The sequence below is a fragment of the Arachis ipaensis genome, chromosome B02 (genome assembly GCF_000816755.2).
Source record: "Arachis ipaensis cultivar K30076 chromosome B02, Araip1.1, whole genome shotgun sequence".
NCBI classification, from domain to species: domain Eukaryota; kingdom Viridiplantae; phylum Streptophyta; class Magnoliopsida; order Fabales; family Fabaceae; genus Arachis; species Arachis ipaensis.
In genome coordinates, this window is record NC_029786.2 from 19100140 (window position 1) to 19115293 (window position 15154).

Sequence of the window (15154 nt, forward strand, 5' to 3'; positions counted from 1 at the left end):
GTTATCACTTTAATACGAGAAATAAAAAAAAAAAAACCTAGATTGCATAATCATGGTAACAAAATCAGAAAAGAACTCTGCAAATGAATCAGAAACTTCAGAAAAAGAAACTAAGAAAACTTACTCGTCATATGATCTCAATGTCAATGACAACCCAAAAAATGTAATCACACAAGTGCAGCTGCGTCGAGAAATTAAAATTATGGGGAATAAGCTATACCAGTGAAAAATATCGCTTTGAGCTCGGAGAAAATAGAGATTCATCGATGGAATTCTCACGGAACCAGAAAAATATGCACCTGATCTTGAGGATTGGTGGACAGTCCAATCCATGATCGTATACTGGATCTTGAACACATCGAACCAAGCCTTCGGTCAACCGTTGTGTTTGTTGAGAACGACAGAACCATAAAAATATGCACTTGATCTTGAGGATTGGTGGACAGTCCAATCCATGATCGTATCTTGGATCTTGAACACATCGAACCAAGCTTTCGGTCAACCGTTGTGTTTGTTGAGAACGCGTGGATACTGTGAGAAAACATCAAAGAACGGTTTTTTTGCTGTGAACAGACGACGAGATGCAAGTAGGAAAGAATGGCCATGACGGTGTATTATGGAAAATTAAAAGTACTGTGGGATGAATTAGCACGGTGCGAGCAAATTTCCAAATGCAAGTGTGGTGGATGTAAGTGAGGAATTGACTCTCAACTTGAGAAGCAAAGGGAAGAAGAGAGGGTCCACCAATTTCTGATGGGCCTAAATAATGCGAGTTATAGAACAGTGCGGTCAAATATTCTAGCAACAGATCCTTTACCAACGCTGAATCGTGTATACACAATGCTAGTCCAAGAGGAGAGAGTGAAAACGATGGCTAAGGCATCAGAAAAGAGAGGGTTGATTGTGGGACTCGCAATGCAGGCAAGGAACAGGACAAAAAGTCGAGGAGATGATAGCCAAAAATCAACAATATGCTCTGTGGTAAAAGTGGGCATGATCTTAAAGGATGCTTTTAGATGGTGGGATATCCAGAATGGTAGAGTGATCGACCAAGGAATGAAGGAAGAGACGGTGGCAAAGGCTACGGACGACAAGGCACACATATTGGAGGAATTCCAGCATGTGCAAATGTGGCACACACTGGTGGAAATAGCAGCCATGCTATCAACACGGAAGACAAGAGACGTGAGATATCAGGATTAACCAATGAGCAATTGAACGCATTGGTAGATATGATCAACAAGCAAAAACCAAATGAATTTGAGAAAATGACTAATAAGAGAATTTTTTATTTATGGATCATTGATAGTGGAGCTTCCAACTACATGACTGAAATTTTGAAAAATTTATGTGAAAAGAAAACTATATGCGGGTGTCCAGTAGGTTTAGCGGATGGAGAGCAGGTGATAGTGTGCACTGTGCAAGCAAGGGACAATAATTCTTGACGGAGGACTTGAATTAAAAAATATTCTCTATGTACCTAAATTAAAATGCAACTTACTTTTAGTTTCTCAATTAACAGATGCAGAACATTGTCTAGTATAATTCACTGATGAATTTTGTGTCATATAGGACTGTACTTCGAGGATACTTATTGGAGCGGGTGAGCGAAAGGATGGGCTTTATTGGTATCGTGCGACACACAAGATTCAAGCTCGTCATGCCAGAATAGAGAATCAACTAGCGCTTTGGCATAAGAGACTAGGGAATCCATAATTTAAAATTGTGAAAATGCTTTCCAATGTAAGTGAGAAATATACAAACAATGAAATTTGTGAAACTTGTGAAAAATCCAAACAAATAAGAGATAAGTTTCCTTTAAGTCAAGCTTCCAATATTTATGATTTAATCCATTGTCACTTGTGGGGACCCTATAGAACTCCCTCCTCGTGTGGTACTTTGTATTTCCTAAGATGATTGTTCACAAGCGGTTTGGATATATTTGTTGAAAGAAAAGGCTGAGGTATCAATCACATTGAAAAATTTTTCACGTTGGTTGAACGCCAATATAACAAATATGTTAAAATGGTGCGATCTAATAATGGAATGGAATTTATGTATTTAAAACAATACTTCTTACAACAAGGCATTGTTCACCAATCATCATGTGTCAATACACCACAACAAAATGGACGAGTGGAGCGCAAACATTGACATATTCTCAATGTTTCTAGATCATTACGCTTTCAAGGTAATCTTTCTATTCGGTTTTGGGGAGAATGTGTCTTAACTGTTGGCTATTTAATTAATCATACCCCATTCTCAGTACTGAAGGGCAGGACTCTGTATGAGGTTTTCATGGAACAATTTCAAGTTATGAGCACTTAAGGGTTTTTGGCTCTTTATATTATGCTCAAAATCAGAATAGGCAACGGGACAAATTTGCCAGCTGTAGTAGAAAATGTGTGTTTGTCGAGTACCCTTTTGGACAAAAAGGATGAAAACTATTTGACTTGAAAAAAGAAGTTTTCTTTATCTCTTGTGGCGTCTATTTTGTTGAAGATATATTTCCTTTTCAAGAGGTTCAGGCTTTGGCACCGACACCAAAGATTGAAGATATTGGACCTCCTGTAACAAAAATAATTATTGAAGAAGACACACATAATGGGCCAAGTTCAGAACTCACACTTGAGCCTAGTACTCCACATTTCAATGACTGTGCTGAAAAATTCCTCATTGAAGCATTTATTAACAAACAAAGGGGACATGAACTCAATGAAGAGATTGAAGAGTACATCGCTGATGATGCATCGGAACCAAGTACAGCAGAAATAACGCCGACTTCCGATCTACCACTAGTCACGATGGAAGTTTCACTTGGTCGGAGTCACAACATGATGACACCCTCAGTCAGGTTGTGCGACTTCGTTTCTACTGCCACGATATCAATAAGCCCTACTGACCAACCTCCCTCTCCATCAAAATCCTCAGGTGTGTCCTACCCTATACAAAATTTTGTGAATTATAATTCTTTTTCCAAACAATACCGAAATTTTTTGCTTTTGTCCAGATAGAACATGAGCTTTTATTTTTCTCACAAGCAGATAGAGATGAGTGTTGGTGTGAAGCTATGTCCTAAGAAATTCGTGCGCTTCAAATCAATGACACTTGAAAACTCACAACCCTTTTCCCAGAAAAGAAAACCCATGGATGTAAGAAGGTTTATAAAATTAAATACAATTCTGACGAGACAATAGAGAGGTTAAGACTGGTAATTTTGGAAAATAATCAAGTGAAAGGCTTGGATTAGAATGAAACGTTTTTCTCCAGTGGTGAAGATGGTAACAATTCACAGAACACTCGAAGTGGCAACAGTCTAAGACTGGGAACTCCACCAGATGAATGTACACAATACATTTCTTCATGGAGAGCTTGATGAGAATGTTTATATGAAGCTTTCCCCTGGTTTTCAAGTGCCTCAACAAGGACTGTTTTGTAAACTTCAGAAATCTCTCTATAGCCTACGGCAAGCTCCACGTTACTGGTTTGCAAAATTTTAATCTATGCTTCTTCGATATGATTTTCAACAATCCCCAAAGGACCATTCCTTATTTAGCCTTCGCCACAATAGCATGCAATTGGTAGTTTTGGTGTATGTTGATGACCTTGTAATTGTAGAAAATAATAGTGCTGCAATTCAACGTATCAAAGAGTATTTACACAAATATTTTCACATGAAAGATTTAGGCCAGTTGAAGTACTTCTTGGGAGTTGAGGTTGCCAGATCTCAAACTGGAATCTTCCTGTGCCAAGAAAAATATGCTTTGAACATAATGACCAAAACAAGATTTCTAGGTGCTAAGCCTGTAGCACCGTGTGAAGAGAATCATCGTTTGGGGTCACCTATAGGTTCTCTTTTATCCGATCCTAGCATATATCGTCGGCTTGTTGGAAGACTAATTTATTTGTGTTTTACTCGGCCTGATCTAACCTACGGTGTTCACATGTTATCCCAGTTCATGCAAAATCCACGCACCGAACACTGGCAAGCCGCTTTACGTATTGTACACTATTTAGAGGGATACCCTGAGCAAGGAATTCTTCTCCCATGAGAAAATGATTTGCTCTATAGATGGTATGACTCCAATTAGGCTAGTTGTCCACTACTTACTTGCAAGTCAATCACAGGCTGGTTCATCTAGCTTGGTCACTCATCAATATCTTGAAAAACTCAGAAATAACAGACAGTGTCTGCTTCTTCTGTTGAGGTTGAATATCGTTCAATGACTTAGATAACAAAAGAGTTTATGTGGATTAAAGATATACTCTCCTCTTTATACGTGCCTCATCATGTTCATATTTGTCTCTATTGCAATAATCAAGCTGCTCTTCACATTGCTAAAAATCCAGTTTTTCATTAACTCATGAAGCATATTGAAGTAGACCGTCATTTTGTTCGGGATGCGATCGTGCATCAACGCCTCCTTCCATCTTATGTTCTCACTCACACTCAGTTGGCCGACCATTTTACTAAAACTCTTGGTGCCAACAAGTTTGAAGCAATATTAGTCAAGTTGAACATTGAAGACTTGCATACTCCACCTTGAGGGGGTATTAATGGATAATAAAATATAGATACAGCGCTCTTTGAGTACTCTCGTGTATATTACTAGGATAGGAAGTTGTGTATTCTAATTTATTAGGATCGTAAATTATGTCTTTTAAGATAGAAAATATTTGATATAGTTTTATATGTGTTCATAACTAATAAAAAAAAAAGAGGTTGAAACAACTTAATTTTATATTCTTCTTTGGCAAATGCCTTTTCTATTTCTCATAATTTTAATTTGTATGTTAGTTAATTTAGATTTTTAGTTATACATGTTCCAATCTAGATACATCATTTGAAAATGTTCTTTTCAGAATTTCAGTTGAATTTTGGTTGTTCTTCTGATGTTATATTTTGTATATTCATATTAATTGTTTAGGATTTTTTTTTTTGTGTTTTAAATTTAGAATTTTTAATCATCACTAACCTGACATAAATAAATAAGATGCATTTTTAGTTTTAAATATTCTAATATAGGTATCTCACTTTTTTAATGTAATTTTTAGTGAAATTTTAAATATTTTTCTAGTATTAGGTTTTTGATATTATTTGAATGATTAATGCCAACTAAAAATGGATAGTGATTCATGCATACAAAATTTTCCCTATCAAGCTTTCTGAACATTTTCTCATAACAATTTCGATTTAAATTCAACGTGATAATCAAAAGCGTAATACAATAGTTCACATATTTTAAACTAGTTTTGTAATATTAAGAGACTAAATTGAATTACTTATAATGATGGCATATTAATAATAAGTGAACAATTTATATTGCGATACATGAATAAATTACATTCTGTTATGTGACACCACTGTTTATGTCAACATATCACATGTCACTGAGTGACACATTATTACTCCATTACACTTAGTCAAAACATGTTATGACATATAGTATCGATAGTCCACGACAATGTACCATTGCACCATATCGTTAACGAAAAATATTCGAAGGACTAACTTAATAAACAAATATAAATTTTGGAGACTAAATTAAAATTTTAAAAAAGTTTGAGATGCAAGCGTAATTTGAAGACCAATATGAACATTAACTTCTCTATTATAAATGGGTCATTTTAACATTAATCCAATTCCACATTCATGCCTAATACCTAAGATAGTATGAACATATATATATTTGGATTAAATTTGAGTTAATTCTCAAAGTGGTTTTTGAGGTTCACGAAATATACTAATTTTATCCCTAAATTACCAATGCACTCTTTATGTCTCTGAAATTGAAAAAAATGTACTTAGTTGATCCCTTATCTCTTTTCCGGCTAATTTTGTTGCACCCGACAATGATATCGCAGTGACATGCCACACTGAAGTGTGTAACGGTTAGATGGGTTGGCAATTGAAATTCTTTTACCCAATTGATCCCCTATCCTTTGTTTAACCCTAATTGTAGTAGCACTTCATCTTCTTCTTCTCTATTTGTTCACCATCATTCTTCTTCTTCTTTTTTGTTGCGCAACATCATTGCAGTTTGGAATGATGAGCATAGGGTGGCAGCCACACCCACACCGCTCTAGTACCTGCAAAACTCTGTTCTGACTTGGATGAAAAAGCAGGACACAGACTCAGTAAAAAGTGACAAATTCAGTGATCAAAATCAGAAAATAAATCAACACAGTAATAAAAAATCACTAAAATGGGGACTGGCGAAAAATTCAGCACAAAAATAAACAAATTTTGGATTGACGCCTACCTGCAAAAGTAAGGCGATAGTGACGAACAAAGGCAGCGATGTAAGGAGAACATAGGAACAGCGACGCTGGAGAGAGAAGTGGCCTCCATGTAGGTGTGTGAGTCTAAGAGAGAGACTTAAAAAAGCAAAACAGCAGTGGTGAGACTGGGAAAAGAGAACAGAAGCAGCGCCGCGCGAGAGCAGAGTAGCGGCGATCAATGCAAAGCGACAGCAGCCACAGCACAACAGCGGCGGCGAGACTCGCTCTGGTACCTGTTGAGGAGGAGGAGGAGGGATCAGGAACAAGATTAAAAAGAGGGACAAGGGACCAGGAACAAAGTTAGAAAAAGGGACAAGCGACCAAATTGGGTCAAAAGAGTTTCAATTACCAGCTCATTTAACCGTTATTCACTTCAACGTGGCATGTCACTGTCGACGGCAACGAAATTGGCCAAAAATAAGATAAGTAACAAACTAAGTACAATTTTTCTAATATCGAGAACATAAAGAGCGCAATTGATAAATCAAAGACACTTTGGAGTTTAACTCTTTAAATTTCAACAAATATTTAAATTGAAAATGGTTCAGACAAGAAGGGATGAAAACTGAAAAGATACAAAGAATTCTATATAAAAACCGGTGTCAGAATACCGAAAAAAAAAAAAAAAAACAGTGTGTCCTTGTTCAACTCCCAAGGCAACTAGGGTAACATTCTTGCGCTCTCCAGCTTGTTTAAGTTTAAACCTTGGTTTTAATTTGCTTACAAGAGAAGCTAATAACTAAATCATTACATTCAACGTGGAAGACAAATTCCATCCTATGAAAATAAAATTGTGAATATAATAATAAAATAAATCACAAATATTTCTCAAATCGAAATTGTAGTGTAGGATTAAACATGTCTCATCTGTTTTTCTCTGATTCCTTATTGAGATAGTATCTTTACAGAATTCATGAACAAGTGAAACATATACCATGAATTATGGCATTAAAAAATTTCCTGGAGAGTCTGCCATCATTTTTATTTGACTAACATGGCAAAATCTCCATTAAATTGATATATGCTACCTCTCTGGTGAAGTCAAAGTCAAACTAGACCAACCATGCTAACATAAAGGGGATCGGATTCGCAACAAAAATCCTTGTCATCTAACCCCAATAAAAAACAAATGATAGAGGATAGTCATGCATGATGCATAACCTGATAACCTGAAGCATGGGACAAATGACGGTTTAATTTCTGTTTTCATTTTCTATTTTCTTTTAGAGTTTTATATATTCAGAATTTTATGGACAAAAAAAAGTTGAAAAATCTTGTGGATTTTATTTGGTTTGTGATGAAGGAAAAATGAAAACAGAAAACATTTTATTGTTTTACTATTTTCATTTTTTCCATTATAAAATCCTTAAAAAAATGAAACATGACATAAGAAAACCTTTTCACAAACCAAACATGCCATAAAATTCTGTTTTATGTTTCCATTTCTTGTTTTTGACTTTTTTCCTTCACAAAATTAAAAAATGAAAACTAGAGAATAAATAGATAGTAAATATAAATAGAAACCAGACAGGTATAGAACCAGTCATCTGAAAGGTTCAACTGGTTCAGATTCTTCAAGAGAGTGTGCTGCCTGAAAACATTCTGCACCTTCAACAAATGCTGATTCTGTACCGTAAGCCTTGTGGAGAAGGCCAAGATTATACCAAGCAGAAGCACAAAATCTGTCGTGCCGCAGTGCGTCCATCAAAAAGCTTCTGACTGCAGGATTCAATTGATCACTGCAATGTCTAAGAACCATGGCAGTGGAGATCAAGCTGGGGACATGGTCAGGATCAATGTCCAGGGCATCGCGGAATGCTTTTAGAGCCTCCTTGTAAAGACCTTTTGCTTCATACATTTTACCTGAGGAATTGAACAAATAAACATTACATGAGATCCTGGGAAACAATTCGATATAATATTTATTACAATAGCATATGTTATTTGTTTTGGAAAGCCCTCTATCATACTTTGGGAAGAAGCTTTTCATTCTAATTTTTTACACAAACTATGATATTTGAGCTACAAATGTAAATCCAAACAAAAGGGGAATGCTCCACGGACCAAACTTTCATCTAAATATCATGAATATTATGCTGTATTACATTTTGATCTTCAATGCTGTTATATTTTGCATACTGAAATATGTTTACTGTGTGCAGACTTCGATTACTTTATCATTCTTCTTTAGCAAAGCCTGTTCCCACTAACTAGGGTCAACTATATGGATCAAAGACATGGGAATGCGACCTTGTTTTACGTAGCCTGTCACAAGCCTAACACAACCCAGCATGGTTCCAAAGACGTCATTGCATCGTGGCCATGCATTGAGATGCGACATTGTTTTACGTTGGCTATTGCAGACCGAACAACCCTCCTCATTTTTCCGGGCTTGGGACCGGCTATGTAAACATAGACCGAGTTAGATTAGTTTATCATTGGTTAATTTATTCAGTTGTTTTATACATTTTTACTACTCTTTACTAGTACTCAAGCTACTCTTCTAACAATCCGGGAGTAATGGCATTATAACATGCCCTTACAGTACATGCTACACAACAATATATGCTGATTATTTGAATTAATCATAATCTGTTAGGGAAAGTTCAATCACGGACTAAAAATTAATTAAAAGAAAATTTTAAAAAACCTCAAAGGAAAACGCTCACATATTTACCTATTGCATGACATCTAGTAGAAGAGTATAGTTTGATGGCCCGAGATTTTGAAAGGCAGGCCTCTGCGTCACGCCACTGTGAAAGACTGATGTATACATAAGCAAGATCATGCCATACTTCAACTTCCAAATTCCTAATCTGATCTCTTTTGTCCTGTCACCGATGGTATGGAAAAGGGTAAGGAGCTTAAAGCAATATCACTATGAAAAAGTATTTTTGGGACTGGTAAAAATTAAGAAAACAAACCTTAAATAGCTTATTCCGAGAACCAAAACTTTTACTATGAACTTGAAGAACAGCAAGAAGCTGAGTGTACGTCTCAATGGCACTCTTTAACTGGCCCTGAGCAATCTGAAGTTTCGCCTTTGTTCGTAACAAATCACCTTGATCCCATTTCCCAGTCTGATCCAAAGCAGCATTGATAATAGATTCGGCATCCAAGAACCGCTTTTGTGCGGATAATACCCTAGATAACAGTAACCAACCTTTAACATTAGAGCCAACTTCAAGTTTTACAATGCACTTAGCATAATGAAGTGCAGCATCCAACTTCCGTTGCTCAGCATATTCTAAACTCAGATGGTATAATACAACAGGGTCTTCCATTCTGCTCAATTTGCAGGCAGTTTCAAGGGTATGAAGTGCTTCAGATTGTCTCTTAACCCTCTCAGCATCAGAAATGGCCAATTTCGAGTATGCAGAAAGTGAAACACCAAGTAAGAAATTGGCCATATTTTCTAACTGATTACATCTTCCAACCAAGTTCTCAAGTGCCATCCGAGCAAAGCTTACCCCAGGGTCTTTTGTAACACTGAAGTTTTCGCAACAAATCTTAGAAGCCATTAACAAACTTGGAACATGTCTTGGGTCCTCTCTATGACTCAGCAGTTTTCTAAGAAGATCCAGCGCTTCCACGTTCTTCCCTGCTCCGTAATAACAAAGAGCTAAAGCATAGAACCTCTCCTTTCGATGGATAGTCCCAGGAAGCAATTCTTCCAATTGATTGGCTAAAATCATCAAATCTCCAGAAACAGATAGAGCAAATGAAAGGTGGTCCAAAATTGAGGGATCCCACTCAATTCTATTTAGAGTGACTTTTCTTAGCAAAATCATTAAAAGAAGTATAGCCTCTTCAATGTTGTTTCTAGGCACAAACGATCCGTCCATTTGGGAACGAAGATCAGGTGGCATTGCTTCTCCGCCACTATATAGAAGAAAAAGAGCAAATTCTTTCTGAATCTTCGCTATCGTCTCTGCATCAAGATTCCATTCATGAAGGAGTGCTCGCCGGTAAGACAAAATAGCTTCTCGTTGACAATCAGCAAGTTTCCATAATTCCGGAAGTAGCTCAACTGCCTTGCTCAAAGTCTCCTGCAATTTACATTCAGCACCAAAGTTATCAGGCAAGCCTTCAGGTAATGAAGATTCCACTATGTCCAGAATAACTTTGCAAGATTGGGCAGCTTCTGCAAGAATTATTTGAAAAATATATTAGATTAACTCATAGTTTCTTATATAGTTGAACCAATCCACCTTTTTTTTAAAACAACAAAATTGAAAAGGGGATCTCACTGTACTTGACCCAAGGATCTCTAGGCTGTGAAGCTCAAGCACAGAAAGTGGATTATTTAACATATTAACAACTCAGGTGATGCACTATATTAGGGGTCGAAGTTGAAGGAACGGTAAAACCTAGAAAGATATTATGCCTCGTTGCAATAGGAATAAACTCCAGAGGAATATTTTGCATAGCAAATGATTCATGAAAATAACAATACAAGTGTGCCTATGCAATTGCTTACTCTTTTAGCTTGTTCAAAGAGCCATGTCAACACCTTGTCATAATAACTTAAATCAATAATTTCATTATTAGTTATAGAAGCCCTAGCAAAAAATGAAAAGGCAGCCCTTTGCAAAGCATATGTGGTTGATTCTACAACTTGAACTTGTCCTTGAGGTCATACCGAAACAATTCAACCAACCCATATGTTCCTCAAAGTGAAAGTAAAGTTAAAAAGTGAAAGCAAAGAGCAAAATCTTTAAATTAAAACAATCACTGAATATACCTTTAAACCTTCCAAGAACCTGCAAAGATTTTGCTTTTAGGAAGACAGCTTCCAACAATAAGGCAACAGCATGTACAGACATTTGCGGTTCATCATTATTCTGGGAATGTCTCTTACGCCGTTCTCGGCTTTTGGAAAGGGCATCTTTAATCTTGGGAGTCACAGAAACTATATCTATTCCTTCAAAGACATGTAAAGCCGCTACTAAATTTCCCTTCTGATATTCATATCTTCCTAACAGAGCTCTAGCTTCCTGCAGATTACAGACATATTTACTTAAATAATAACGGCAGCAATAACCACTAATCTTAACAAGAGGATCACAGACATGCACAACTTTAATATTCAAACTAAATATTGCTAAATAGAGGGAACATCAATTCCAATAAAGAGATCATCAGAAAACTACCTGCATTAGCTATGTTCTGAAGAAACCACTTGATTGATATTATATTTTAATTAAAAGAATTAGGATAAAGAATTCAATCAAACTACAATAATTGGTCTTACTTAAGATTCGATGGGCTCAAGGCGCCTGTAGTGCAACCCCTTATGCTAGATGCAGTTTTGAGAAACAGTAAAGAAAGTTGCACCTTTCCCAATTAGCTATAGACCTATAGCTTTTGGCTTAATGGTAAGTGCTTGATCCAACAACTATGAATTCTGTGAAGAATTCATTCAGATATGCAATAAATACAAGCATACATACAGTTTAGACTACAAGTAACAACTATTAATAACCTACCTATCATGAAGAATCTATTCAGACAACAACAACAACAACAACAACAACAACAAAGCCTTGTCCCATAGGTGGGGTCGGCTACATGAATCAAACGATGCCATTGAGCTCTGTCATGTATCATGTCTACATAGAGACCGTTTACATGTAGACTATTCAGACAAGCAAGAAGTTATTTTGTGCACAGGAAAGAAACATTTAGTTGCTTCATGGCATCTATATACACTCTCCCTAGGACCTAGATCATATACGGAACAAATTGGTAAATTCCAGTTCTCAAAACCATAAATGGCAAGGTATTTTTGATGAAACCAACCTCATAGTTCAAGACACCACTCTCGCGTAAGGATGATTCAGCTTCCTCTATATTGCCAGTGTCAGGCTTCTTGTTGCCAATTTGTCCACCAAGGCAAGAATGACCACTTGCTGAGCAGTCACTGGTCGCAACAGATTCTGACGATGGAACCATTTCAACTGCTCTTCCTAATGGCTCCCCAGACTGTAGGCACCTCATTATCTTCCTTCAAACTCCTCCTTCCTGATTTCGACTATTGTCCCAAGTCTAATGCTGCTCCCATATGCAACCCATCTTTTCTAGACTAAAAAATCTGCCGGAAGAAAACAGTGAAACAGAAATGTCACACATGCAAAGTCAACACAGGACCTTTAAGCTATGTTTGATTGAGGTAAAAATGCAGTGGAAATTTATATGCCTAAAAGCAATGTAGATTATGCAACAACCAAACATGCCCTTAGAGTCATACATGTAGATTATGCAACAAGTGTGAAATTTTGAAACCAATTGTTCCTGAGAAGGCTAAATTCAATGTAATTGAAAAATCCAGAAAAGAAAAGCAAAAAAAAAGGACCTAAAATTATAAAGTAAATGTAAACAAGCATAGTAGAACTAGAATGAAAATCCGCAAAGCGCTATCCCATCAGGTAAAAGTAAAATTTGAACCAACCTCATCCAAAATTCCCTCTCTGAATTCCGAAATCACATAAACCAAATTCATAAAATTGTAACCGACACACAGTAACTCAGGGACCGGAAATTTCAAAATCAGTAATTTGCTTCTGAATTCAGCTCAGAAAACCGTTCCAACCTTACAAACAAGCAAAAAGTTGGCACCCTTTTCAACAATTCACAAACGGAGAAAGGTCAAAGATAAAAGATAAATAAGTAAAAAAAAAAAAAAAAAAAAAAAGAAGACTTTCACCTTTTGAGTTCCAAGAGAGCAAAGCGTGTGCTAGGAAGGAACATCCATTACTGAATTTGACCAATCAAATCCGAACTTTGAATCATGGAAACAATCAAAATGCAAAGCATCTAAAAAGTCTAATCATAAACCTTCCCTTCTAATAGTTATTATTTACCATATAAAATCCTTATCCCTTTTTCTTTCCCGTGTGATATTAATAAATATTATTAAAATGAATAAAATTGGAGCACAGAATCGATGATAAATGAAAGAAGAGAAACGGAAGAAGATCTCACAGCAATTCCAATTCCAATTGGTTTGGTGTTTGGTGTTTACGTTGTTAGTATGTTGGTTGTTGGGGTCCAGTGAAGTCAAGTGGGAAGTTTCATATACGGGGAAGAGGGTGAATTAGATGCCACGTGTCATTTGGTGCCGACTCTCATTTAAACTGCCATTAACTACATTTATCACGCTTTCACACATATCATCGCTCCTTGTTAGGGGTGGAAAGTGGAAACACACTATATATCCTTAATAATGAATAAATATTGTTGTAAAATAAATAAAAGATATATTAAATATAAAATAAGGATGTATAAATAGAAGACTCTAGCATTAATATAATTAGCTCAATAATGATTTATGTATATATAATAATATTATATGTTGTAATGTGTATATATATATAAAGATAGAAAGAAGTATTAAAAATAAAGAGAGAGAGAATTGCATTTGTTTATTGTTACTGTGTGTATTACTTCATAACATGTTCTCTATATATGGGCATACATAAGCATCGTTTTTCAAACTTCATTTAATATTATTCTCCTTGAAAATCTGAGACTTGTGAAAAATGGGCATCCACCTCAGGCAATCTTATCACAACACTCCCCATTAGATGACCATTTAGAATTATTGCCTCGTTAAAATCTTACTAAAGAAAAATCCAGTGGGAAAAAAAATCCTTAGTGAAGGAAAAAGAGTACAATATCCTTTAGTGATGGAGACTGCCTCATTAAAAACCTTGTCAAGAAAAACCCAATGGGAAAAAAAATCTGACCAAGAGAAAAAGAGTACAGTCTCCCCCTCTTGTCGACATCATTTAATGTCTCGAAATCGGCACATCCCAATCTCATGTACCAATCTTTTAAAAGAGGATTTTGGGAGTGACTTTGTAAATAAATCTGCCAGATTGTCACTTGAGCGGATCTGTTGCACATCAATTGTCCCTTGATTTTGAAGATCATGAGTGAAGAAGAACTTAGGAGAGATATGCTTTGTTCTATCACCTTTGATGTATCCACCCTTAAGTTGAGCAATGCATGCTGTATTATCTTCAAACAGGACAGTAGGAGCTATCTTATGATCAATCAGTCCACATGATGACATGATATATTGGATCAAACTCCTGAGCCAAAAACACTTGCGACTTGCTTCATGAATCGCTAGTATTTCGGCATGATTAGAGGAGGTTGCTGCTATCGTCTATTTTGTGGACCTCCATGATATAGCTGTACCACCATATGTGAACAGGTATCCTGTTTGAGATCTCCCTTTATGTGGATCAGACAAGTATCCAGTATCTGCATAGCCAACTAATTGTGACTTGGATCCATAGGGATAAAACAATCCCATATCAACCGTTCCTTGAAGATATCGAAAAATTTGTTTGATTCCACTCCAATGTCTTCTGGTTGGAAATGAACTATATCTTGCTAGTAAATTCACCGCGAATGATATGTCAGGTCGCGTATTATTAGCAAGATACATTAGCGCTCCAATGGCACTAAGATATGGTACTTCAGGACCATGGATATCTTCATTCTCTTCTTTAGGACGGAATTGATCCTTCTCCACATCCAAAGATCTTACGATCATTGGAGTACTCAAGGGATGTGACTTGTCCATATAAAATCTTTTCAAGATCTTCTCTGTGTATGTTGTTTGATGAATAAAGATCCCAATTTTTATATGCTCGATCTGCAGGTCGAGACAAAATTTAGTCCTTCCAAGATCTTTCATCTCAAACTCTTCTTTTAGAGTTTTTATAATTGTTGGAATCTCTTCAGGAGTCCCAATGATATTTAAATCATCAACGTACACAGCAATAATAATGAATCCAGATGCAGTTTTCTTTATGAAGACACAGGGGAAAATATCATCATTCTTAAATCCGTTTTTGGC

General features: G+C 36.2%; 1 protein-coding gene across 5 annotated transcripts; it reads right to left on the minus strand.

Moving 5' to 3' along the window:
• On the minus strand, positions 5595–13421 carry LOC107625007 (protein NPGR2). Of its 5 annotated transcripts, XR_002357190.1 has the most exons (9): positions 12989–13260; positions 12085–12376; positions 11027–11279; positions 9207–10426; positions 8960–9113; positions 7812–8145; positions 6632–6671; positions 6264–6515; positions 5595–6109 (listed from the first exon to the last, which is right to left on the minus strand). XR_002357190.1 is itself a non-coding variant. In XM_016327517.2 (7 exons), the coding sequence occupies exons 3-7, from the start codon at positions 12280–12282 to the stop codon at positions 7826–7828; spliced, it is 2145 nt and encodes a 714-aa protein (XP_016183003.1). In that variant the 5' UTR covers positions 12283–12376; positions 12734–12874; positions 12989–13260; the 3' UTR covers positions 7812–7825. The 5 variants fall into 5 exon arrangements, 3 of the variants coding, with proteins under 3 accessions (XP_016183002.1, XP_016183003.1, XP_016183004.1); XR_002357191.1 differs by lacking the exon at positions 6632–6671; XM_016327517.2 differs by lacking the exons at positions 5595–6109; positions 6264–6515; positions 6632–6671 and adding an exon at positions 12734–12874.

Excerpts from the sequence above, each read along its gene's own strand:
- LOC107625007 (XM_016327516.2), bottom strand. The coding sequence starts at position 12,282 with ATGAGGTGCCTACAGTCTGGGGAGCCATTAGGAAGAGCAGTTGAAATG. Across the intron at positions 11,280-12,084 it reads GTGGTGTCTTGAACTATGAG|GAAGCTAGAGCTCTGTTAGG; the intron begins GTTGGTTTCATC and ends TGTAATCTGCAG. Across the intron at positions 8,146-8,959 it reads TACTAGATGTCATGCAATAG|GTAAAATGTATGAAGCAAAA; the intron begins GTAAATATGTGA and ends TCAATTCCTCAG.